Raw genomic sequence first — 10,923 nt, forward strand, 5'->3', positions numbered from 1 at the left:
AAGCAGCAATAAACATGGGGGTACAAGTATCTTTTTCAATCAGTGTCTAAACCAAGTTTTTGTCACCCATTGTCCCCATCTCAACTTTCATTTAGCACTCTGTATCTGCCCTTTATAGTTCCTAGAAGCTTAACTTGGAACCGTACATCCCTCTCACCCTGTGGGAGGGGAGGGTATTTTTGGCTTTAGGTTGAGGAATTGCAGTGACAGGAGAGGGGGGGGGGTTGGGGGGGGTATTGGTCTTTTCAGAACGACTTACAGAGACAAGCCCATTCTGGCATCCTGATCTGCTCCACCCACAGACAAGCTCCAGCCGGGAGCCAGACACAAGACCTTTTCCTTTCATGTTTGTTTTGTCCTCATTGCCATAGCTGGGAAGAAGTTACTTTTGTTTATGTTTCTTAAATGTGCTGGCCTAGTACCCCACTTTCAGCTTCTTAAAACAGACTATTTTTCTTAATTTTTTTTCCACACAAAATATTTGAAAGTCTTTCATGATGCTGTTTTGAATCAACAAACCATTGCTTTTGAAGGTTCCTTTCATCTTCTTCGCTGTGTCCTAATGGTGATGTTCGTACTGTAATTTTTCAGGAGTCGGGAGACATTCTCTCCCCTACTGCACCCTCTGACATTCTGAAGCTGGGGAGCCGACACCCAGCTGGGGCGCACCACCCTGTCTGATGTATATTCATGTGGCCAGACTATTGTCTCAAAGCCATGCCCAGGGTGGTGTGTTGTTTGGTCCTGTTGTTGGGGATGTTGTGAATTGCTGAGGCACCTGCGTGTGCCGAGGGGGTGCAGGGTTGCTCAGGGCCTGGGAAAAGAGAAGCAAAGGATCTGGAAGGAAGCATGAAGCATGAAGAGAGAGAGGAAGCAGCTTAAAGCAGGAGACTAGTCGATTGTTCTCAGTTGTCTTGCTGAGCTAGAAAAGGGGCTACAAAGGACTGGATCGTAGACATTTTTTTTTCTTTCATGAGCCTATCTGTCTGCTTTCACAAGAGATTTGTTTTTTTTTTTTTGAATCCAGGATTAGGATGTGAATCCGAATTAGCAATGCATTTGGAGATCAGCAGTCCTTCAGGGACATGTGGGAACACTTCACTAAGACGACAGGATCCCCTCCTGTATACGGGACAGTGCTGGGGTCAGTGCTGGGGTCGTGAGCTCGCTGAGGGCGCCTTCTCCTTTTCTGGAGAAAGTTCTTATTTGTGGGTGATTTAATCACACCCTGAAACATAACTGCACGTTAGTTTTCTTGGATGATCCTCCTGGCTTCCCTCTTCCCTAGGCCCTGCTCTCTTCAATGTGGAGAGGCTAATTCTGGGGTTGACTGCTGGAATCTCTCCCAGCTGCTGAGGGTTTGACTCTAACTTGCACTCAGAGGATGCTTGGCTTTTTGTACCTCTGTTCCTGACAGGCAAGAGGTGAGTGTGTTTCTGAGGCTTTCCTCAGGGGCCCCCTGGGGTGTGCTAGGCACAAAGCCTGCCTGTTCAGCCCAGCTGCCTCTTCATCTGCCTGTGGGGTGTATTAGGGGCTATGTGACCCTAGAATGACCCCATTGCCAGGCGGCCTCTGCAGCCAGACATTTCTGGGGTATCTTGCTTTCTGCAGTGAGGCTCTGTGCTGGCTACTAAGGAACCTAAAGGGAATGTCTGCATTACCTGCTGGTCCTACATTAGGAGAAAGAAGTCCCCTATGCATACTGTGGTGCAAGGTAGAGAATAATAAATAGTGTTGAGAGGCTGAGAAGTTAGGGGAAAGCTGAGCCAATCGAAGTCTGTTAAAGAGTCGCGAGCTGGCGTTGGGCCAAGTGAGAGGGAGGCTTTAATAGGTGCATTGGGGACAAGTGGGGGCAGTGTGGGTGCAGATGCCTCAATCCACGAGCTGTCGTTGGGGACAGTATATTCAGATCAGACTGTGGGATGCAGATTGGTGAATGAGTTTAAACAACCACAGCTGGAGGAGAGGTGTCCTAGGCGAGAATCCACATTTGTTCACGTCACTACTAACCTCATGTCCTTCTAGCTAATTTGGAGGATTTTTGGTAAGCTACAGGAAGTTTAGTCTAGTTCCAGAGAAGGAGGTGTTGTGAAGCTGGCTATGTGTAGGTGTGTCTGTGTGTCTGAATCCCTGGCAAATTAGTGTAAACACTTAACATCTGCTCTTTGTGTAATCAGAGTGTGCTGGTCTGTGCGGTATTCTAGGTGGGTCAGACCTTCGTTTCTAGGCCAGCATTCGTTCCCTGTGAGGACAAGGCAGCTTTGTGAGTCATCTGGCCTCTGTAGTACAGAAAGGTCCAGAACACCATCTGACTCCCAACCTGGTGTGGATCCTGGGTAGGCTGGAGACCGTGGAAGGACATATTGAAAGAGGAGCCTGAACCGTAGCATGGGGTCATTGGTCCTTGGGTAGCAGGGGTCACGGAAAGTCAGAGACTCTGCATCCCGGCAGGGGTTGTACAGCCAGTTTTGCATTCCCCTGCTCCCATCTGCAACCCAGGAATGCACAAGTCAGACTTCTTGCCTGCTTTGTCTTTTAACATTATTTGTTCCCAAGGTGGGAAATAAGTGTTTTGGGATCGCCCAACCCTACTGGTATCAGAGTGACTAAGCAAAAGTTTTTCCAGGATTCTAGATGAAATCTTTTTATGATTTTGTGAGCAAATATTGGTGTGACTCTGGGAAGGTGTGGTTTTGTTTTTAGTAAAGTTTCTATCCCTTGCAGTAAACCCTGGCAAAGAGGTGTATGTGAGTTTGCTGAGTCAATATTGAGGCGTGGTTATAGTTTTCAGATAGTATAGGAGTCTTGGGAAATAGGAGCATGTCTTGAGGAAAATGTTGGGTGGTTATCAGACCAAAAATTACAAATCGTTGGGCTAGTCAGGCCAGGACCCCTCAGGAAACTCTGTCAAGTGTTTGCTGATCGCTTAGGACAAAACCCCTGGATCCTTGATGACCCCGAGCTGAACTGGGGCAAGCCTAGGGGAAAAGGGATGACCTGGTTTGTGGCTGGTGGGCTCTCATCTGCAAGTTCCAGAATGCAAGACATCCCTCAAGAGAGACATGCAAGAGAAACAAAAAGATCTTATTTATACAGGGTGTAGGCAAAGGGACAGGGAAAAGGTGATGGAAAAAAAAATTATTGGCTGACACATGTCCCAGGTGCTGATTATCCTAGGCCAGGTAGTATCCAAATTCCTGAACCCAGGGCCCAATCGGGAATGGGCAGGTGAGAAGCCAGCCAGGAGAGCCCCCAGCCACAGGCAGGCAGCCAGCAGGAAAGCTCCAAGCTCAGCCTGCCCGTTCTTTTTAAAGTCTAGCAGCAGTCCTGCTCTGTCCCTCAGTGCCAACAACCCACCCAGGAAATCGGAGGATGTTGCTCCAAAGATTCACTGTTTTCTTACTGAGTCACAGAGTATTTGAGCTAGCTTAGGATTATTCAGCCAATGTCTTGTTTTATAGGCTACTTGTGGGCCTAGGCCTCAATAAATCTACTGGAAGGGGCAGAGTGGGGCCAAGGGGCCCCACCCCCTGACTTTTCTTCCTAAGAACAGCGGCTCTTAGGTCCTCCCTGGTGACCCAAGGGTTAAGTCTCAGTACTACCAGTTCTATGGCCTGTGGCTTAAATCCAGCCAGGGAGTTTACCCACACAGGGTGCAGCAGACCTCTCCCATCTTGGCGTATGCTCCCCTCAGCAGTGTGTTTCAGTAGATCTGCCTGTTCTGCCCCCCACTCTGTGTCTCGTGAATACTCTCATTCCTGCCCCTCCCCACCTCTGGTCTACACTGCAGTTTAATTGGACCCCAGTGCCATATAAAAAATTACCCCTCTATACAATGAATAAAAATCTGGCTACCCTCAGAATTAACTTAAAAAAAAAAAGCTATTTTTCGGAGTTCCAGCATAAAGGGTGGTCATTACGGAGACAACAGGACTTGCGTGTCTATCTGCCTTGCTTTAGCACAGTATGCTGAGGAAATGTGACTCTGTCACATTGTTATGATGGCTTCAGCTGCCACAGAGAGCCTGTGGTGTTGGGCAGCTTAGAGTGCTGGAAGAGTGTAGAGAGTAACCTGAAACTTAATAGTCTTGTCATTGAATGAAACTTCTTTCAGCTTTCTTCTTTTCAGCCTCTCGTGTGTGAAATTTGGATTGTCTCATGGAAAATCTCATTGCTGGATAATTACAAAGACTGAATCCTCTAACACCTCTGTGTTTTCCTATGTGCACGTTCTCAAATATCTTCAGCGCTTTTAGCCCTGTGCTTGGTACACAAGAGACCTTTGATTACTGTTTATTAAAATGGTTTGAGATTTTACTTAATCTTCCCAATCCCCGTAAGAGAAATGATTCTATTTTGTCATCAGCCGAGCCATGGAAATGACAGATAACTTGCTCGAGGGCCAAGAGGCAGGAGGCAGGCCTGGCTCCTGTGTAGAGCTTCTCCCCTGGCCCATCGAGCGAGGAGCGAGGTCTGCCTCCTCCACTGTCCATCACCTGTGGCCCCAGACCTGCTGAGTCAGAATCTGCTCAGAGGTAGTGGGTGACTCTGAATAAGAGGAGATGCTCCAGGCTGCATCCCCAATTGGATTAACCCCTCTCTCTTAGGGTTGATGGAAATGATGCATTTCCTGTCCTGGCTGTGCTGGTTCTCTTGGAATGGGCTTGGGGGAAGGGAGGAACTTAAGATAAACAAATATGACTTGAAAATGTGCCTTGTTCTAGCACCACTTTGTGAAAATTCTTCCCCAGAGGCTCTATGAAGGTCCCTTGTCTTACAAAGATGGTTCAGTCTCCCCCCACAATGTCAGGGTACACCTTATCCAAAGGGTCTCACCTCTTTCTTTTGAGAGCCTGGAGGCTGAGCTGGTCAGGATGTGACACCGATCAGTGAGCCCCTGTCACAACAAGGGGACTCTGTGGCCCCAGGGAGTGTGCACAGGGGAAGCACCGTGGGTCTTCTGTGAATCCACCACAGCAAGAGGAAATGACACACTTCTGTCTTAGCATCCCAAGTGAAACCGGCTGGGGCTGCCAGAATGTGCAATGCTGCCGCCTCCCAGGGTGTGCCAGGGAGTAAATTCCGCAGGCTGGGGCCCGTGCCTGGCAGGTGTGCTCCTTCCCTGACATGCTGAGTAATGGCTGAGGTGTGGGCATCACACACTGCAGGTTTTCTCAACACTGGAACTCAAAGCATCTGAGTGATGCTTTGAGTCACTCGCTGTCTGGAAAGAATGTGCTGGCATGAGCGGATTGCTGGCTGAGTGTTCAACTAAAATTAAACTTGAGTGCTGACTTCTTGTTTTTACCTCCTGTCCTCTCCCCTTCAGGTTGGCCTTCGACAGCTGGACATGTCCTTGCTGTGCCAGCTCTACAGCCTTTACGAGTCCATTCAGGAGTACAAGGGAGCATGCCAGGCAGCATCCAGCCCCGACTGCTCTTCTGCTCTGGAGAACGGCTTCTTTGATGAGGAGGAGGAGTACTTCCTGCAGCAGAATGCCCTGCCTGACGTGCGGGAACTGGGCCCCCCACGGGACCTGTCACTGTCCATCTCCCCCCTCTCCAGCAGTGATTGGATCCTGGAGTCCATCTAGAGGGTCTCAGGAGAGAGGCACTATAGGGCACGCCCTGAGAACAGACACACTGTGGACATTAGCTTTTCCTCTTGTGAGAAAACGCCTCTGCCTTCCTCAGTGGGCCATTCTCAGCCAAGTGGTACCAGTGCCACTCTGGTTTAGTTTGTAGGAGATCTAGCTCATGGCATTCTCTCTAAATGACCGCTGGTTCTGCCGGAGTGATCCCGAGGTGCTCAGTGATGTCCTTGACACTAATCCTGGAGCACGCCAATCCTGAATTTGCCATGAAAGCGTAACAAGAAGATCCCCGAAGAGACCTTGGCAGGGATTTCATGCTAGACTCTTTGTGGTCACTGCCTTGCAGCTCGTGGTAGATGATTTGCGCGCTCTTTGCAGAATGTGCAACGAGAACATTTCATTGCCTGCCCTTCCTCAATGTGTTTGTTCCGCAGCCATTCTTGCTGTTTCCTGAGCGTTTCCAGCCTCTTGGTTGAGCTTTATTTATTTGTCAGCTGCATTACTAGCTGTCCAGGTGGCTCAGTGAAAGCTTTTTACTGAGAAAACATTTCACGTCACACCAATCAGCTGCTTTCTATTAATCTCGCAAAAGAAATTTATAATGTTCTTTGTCCATCAGGAAGAGAAAAGATAATACGAAGATGTGTTGAGTAGCAGAGAGTACAGCTGGCACAAGCTAATGTTTTGTATCATTCACTGTGCGATTGCAAGCATTTTTGTTTTTAAAGATTCTGAATGTAAACCAGTGTTAAAAACTACCCCCACCCTTCACTCAAAATAGTGATCACCTTAAGCCTTATATATTTATTAAAATACTTTGTGAACACTTTACACTGTGCAGGCTTAAAATGAGGATAAAATACTAAACTCAGTAGTTGTATAATACTTTGAATTCAGCATCTTCAGCTTTTATAACTTTATGTACTGAATCTAATCAAACACTGAAACAAAATTTGCTGCCACTATGCATTTGAAAGCAGCTTTATTCCTGCTGGCTTACACTTGGGGTTTTCTGAGCCACAGTAGACCAACTTTCAGGGTGCTTGGTGCTGTTGGCTCTGATGCTCTAAGCCCCGCTCCCCTTTCTTGTGCTGTGACAGTTCCATATTAGTGCCTCTTTTGGGACAGCAAGAGGAAGTAAAATTGATCATTATGAGCCAGCATGTGGACAACCTATTATGTACACAATCCTGTTTCAGGAACTGGGGTGAAGTACAGAGAAGGAAGAGCTTTTCCGGCATATATCCTGTGTTGAATGTGGTAAAGTGAGGAGTGGCAATAAATTGCCTTCAACATAGGACATAACTGTTAAGTGGGAGCAAAAACACTGCAGAGGGGGCAAGAAAATTGCAAGTGATAAAAGCAGGTGACATCTGTGAAGATGTCTGTGAGGCTGGGCCCCTATAACATGATGAGTGAGGTTTACAGGTTTGTTGTTTTCAGCTGTGAGCATGTTAGAGTTGCTTGGGGAGATTCTAGAAAATTGCTGAGCCTAGCTCAGTCTTCACCTTCCACCCTCCTGATTTAATTTGTAAGAAATGAGGCCTGGGCATCTCCATATGACTCTAGGAATCCTCCAGATTATCCTAATACAGATGTAGTTTGTAGCTAGTGTTCAAAATGTCGTCATGGAGTGGGCATCACCAAAAACATGTTAGAGACACAAAATCAAATACCCAGCTTACATCAGGCCCTGCCTCTTCACAAGACACCCCCAATGGTTCCATTGTTCGGTGGTTGGGAAATGCAGCTTAGTGTCACCAGCACCACTAAACAAGAGTCTGCTGTCCCAGGGCCCAGCCAAGGATGGGGAGACCAGGCCTCATAGGATGGGCCTGCCATGACCAGGGAGGGATGCTTGCAGGTCCGGGGCTGACTGGGGGTGCCCTCTAGTTAAGATTTCCTGCTTTTCCTGGGTCTGCTGCCCCTGGGCTCTTCTGGAACTTAGTGGTTCACCATGCCTTGAGTTTTGGTGTTTTGTCATTGCAGGATCATCTGTCAGAGTTAGAAGTGGAATGAACCACGGCAAAGTGAGGGGTTTCCCTTACTGCTGGGAAGGGTTAGCACATTCCTCACTCCTGCAGTGAAGTGGCATATATACATAAACCATTGCAGTTTTTAATAATCTATCTGAAATATACTTTATCTCAAACATTCTTTTGCTTTAAACATAGTGTACTGTTGTAGATATGGCTTGACAAAGAATATTAAAATTTAGTGAACCATAAAATGTTTTCTAATATATCTTCCTTATGAAGGTTCCACAGATGATTAGAAAATAAATTCACCTCTGTCCTTTATTGCTACCTGGCATAACTCATTACCATTGAGTTTGGAGTGGGTCTGTCTCGCTATTCAGTGACCTCCTGAGTATCCAGTGGGTGGTCAGGATGTCCAGCATTAGCTGATGAAAGTTAAAGACTGATCTTCTGTGTGGCCAGCCATGCACCAGGGAACAACCTTCCTGTGTCTTTCTCAGCTGATGTGTGGTGAACCCAGAATTGTTGATCATTAAATCTTCCTGTTCACAAATGATAGATTTCTTCTGTCTCCAGTGGAACTTACAGTCAATGGCCTGCGGTGATGTCTTTCACTTGACATTTATTTAGTACTTTTCTGGGTCACTTTGAGCTGGGCATAGATGAGTAATGGAAGAGCCTCTGGCAGATGCGGCAGAGAGGAAGGATTAAGACTGAGGACGTGAGACTGAGTCCTGGGAGGGAATTCAACAAGTACTTGAGGATGTTGATGGAGAGACCATCTGAGCTAGCTCTGAAGGGTAGGCCAGTTAACTTTAAGGAGAGAGTGAAAAGGCAGATGGAGTGACCAAGTCCTCAGAAACATGTACTGTGAGTGTAGTATGCTTTCTGTAATTAAAACTGGCTACGTGATTTGCTGGAGGTCAAGGCTGAAGAGCAGCAGAGTTGCAGTTCTCCGATGCCACGTTGGTCCTCTGCCTAGGGAACAAGGGATGAGGTGAACCCTTGGGATTACCTGATACAGCCCCTTAACCTTACATTGCTGTGCTTTATGAATTAGTGCCTCATTGTGTAGCATTTCCTATTGGCTCTTGTTCTGACTTTTTACAGGTATCACTTCTTTCCGAGCCTGTGATTATAAACATGCGAAGTCCGGGGTTGGGGTAGAAAGACTTCAGAGCAGCCATCATCTCTTCACTGTGGTCAATTCAACTTCATTTTCCTGCCCAGAGAAAACTTGCTGACTATAAAAGCCCAAACCTGTCCAGTCTTTTCTTTATGGGAGGTTTTACTTGGAGTTCAGAGAGATGGATGTGAGTTTATTGTCTATGGAGGTGTTCGAGTTTGTGTCACAAACGCATGTGTCACTGAAGGTGAATCAGTGTTTCTTGGGTGAAAATGCTGCGGAAGCATGTGGGTGTTCCAACCACTGAGCATGGCCTTTGGAGAAGTGTCAGTTGCCTGCTCAATGGGATTGTTCTCACCCACTGAAATAGGCTACTACCTTTCCACCTCACTTCTCTGGCTGCCGGTCAACTGAGGACAGGTCTCTAGACACTGCTTCCCTTGCTTAGTATTCACAGAATATTGAGCAACTACTATAAACTACATGGAAAAAGCATTATCAGCAAGATGAAAGTGTGAAATAAAGATAAAGAAGAGCTACGGTTCTAGAGAGGAGAGGCTAAGGGCAAATGCCAACTAGAGAATTCAGTTTTGCTGACCTTAAGCAGAAGTTCCAAGTTCTAAGATGCCCTCTCTCCGCTTCCCATTCCACCTCTAGGACACACAGTTCTTCTTTTTTTTTTTTTTTTTTAAAGATTTATTCATTTATGCATTCAGAACTGGGGTACAGGCCAGAGGTGCAAGGGCTGGTGAGAGGCTTCACCAGAGACAGAGCGGGGAGCAGAACAGGCAGATCGACGAAGTACACTGCTGAGGGGAGCAGTGGGCAGGTCAGGAGAGGTCGGCTGCACCATGTGGGTCACCTCCAGATGGAAAGTCAAACTTGCACTTAGGCAGCTGCTGCCAGCTTGCAGTGCTGTGCTGTGCCCTAACCTGTTGCGCCACCAGGGAGGGCCCTGACACAAGTGCTAAGAAGAGTCAGCAACGTGGTGCCTGAGCACCACAAAAACCACGGTTACTGGTGGGAGGAGCAGTTGCATTAGAAAAAGAAGTGCTTAAAACACAGTCGCCACACGGCCAGGGAGGACATGTTCCCAAGTTCTGTAGGAGGACACGGCCTACGAAAGACAAGTTGGGCCTTAGGTCAGCTCAGTTCTAGGATTTAGGGACGAGAGCACCACCTCTATGCCTTTCTTTTTCCTCTTGCCTTCAGGGTGATAAGATGACAGAGGGGGCTCAGGAGAAAGGGTGATTGATCTAAAGTAGGCCCTTCCCAGGAGGTGCAATTGGTTAAAGCAGCATTCATCCCCAGCCAAGGAGTGACCCACATGGCGAGGCAGACTCTCTTGACCCACCCGCTGCCCCCCTCAGCAGTGCACTTTGTTGATCTGCTTGTTCTGCTCCCCACTCTCTCTGGTGAATCCTCCCCTCCCCTGCCACACACCTCTGGCCTGTACCCCAGTTCTTATATACTTGAGTAAATAAATCTTTAACAAAAATAAATCAATTAAATGATCATTAAATCATTTAAAATGATTTTTGATGTTAGAGACAAGAAAATGCCTTTGAAATTCCTAAGTCCGACAATGGTATGAAGGCCAAGGGGATTTGAGGTTGAAGGGCAAACTAGTGATGCTACACACTTACTGGCTCCCCTGGGTGCAGATGTCTTAGGGATGTACGTGGAGATGAGTTGGAAGAAAGAGGGTGCTTGCCCACAATTCTCAGTCTGCAGTTACTGTAAGTTACCAACAGCCTCTGCCAGCGATACTCCTCTGGACAAAGGGCCTTGATGTGTATGGCTTCTATTTACCCTTTGGCAGAAACATCAGAGAAGACAGAAGACGGGTAATAATTAAACCCAGTGTCCCTGTAGTCACATGCCACGCGACTTCGCTCAACAAGCTTCTGTCAGTCATACAGGGTTGTCTCCAAGATCAATAAATAACAGTGCAGACTCAGTCACCCTCACGGAGGCATTTCCACTGTGCTGAGGCCTCAACTGGGACAGGCTGACGCAAGACCTGGAAGTTGAAATTTATCTCCCCCTGCTGCAGAAGAAAGAAGTATTCAGGTTCAGATGATGAGATTTGCTGTGAGGGGTTCTTGGGCCCCTGTGAGAGAGAACTCAGCAGATGTTCCCATTCATCAGCACACAGTGTTTATTAAAGCAGAAGAACAAGGAAAGAGCACCAGCATGAAGCCAGGCAGGCAAGAGAGTGGCGT

At 47.4% G+C, this 10,923-nt stretch overlaps 1 protein-coding gene across 1 annotated transcript in view; it reads left to right on the forward strand.

Moving 5' to 3' along the window:
- FAM89A (family with sequence similarity 89, member A) overlaps positions 1 to 9,358 on the forward strand; it is a gene marked incomplete at its 5' end in the record, with an annotated part of 22,279 nt that extends 12,921 nt beyond the window's left edge. Inside the window, one exon of the mRNA XM_004691080.2 lies at positions 5,330 to 9,358. Coding sequence (XP_004691137.1) covers positions 5,330 to 5,593 — 264 coding nt within the window. The remainder of the gene's footprint in view (positions 1 to 5,329) is intronic.
- Between the last annotated feature and the right edge of the window lie 1,565 nt (positions 9,359 to 10,923).

Source organism: Condylura cristata, unplaced genomic scaffold (genome assembly GCF_000260355.1).
Source record: "Condylura cristata isolate star-nosed mole 26May11 unplaced genomic scaffold, ConCri1.0 scaffold00030, whole genome shotgun sequence".
Taxonomy (NCBI): domain Eukaryota; kingdom Metazoa; phylum Chordata; class Mammalia; order Eulipotyphla; family Talpidae; genus Condylura; species Condylura cristata.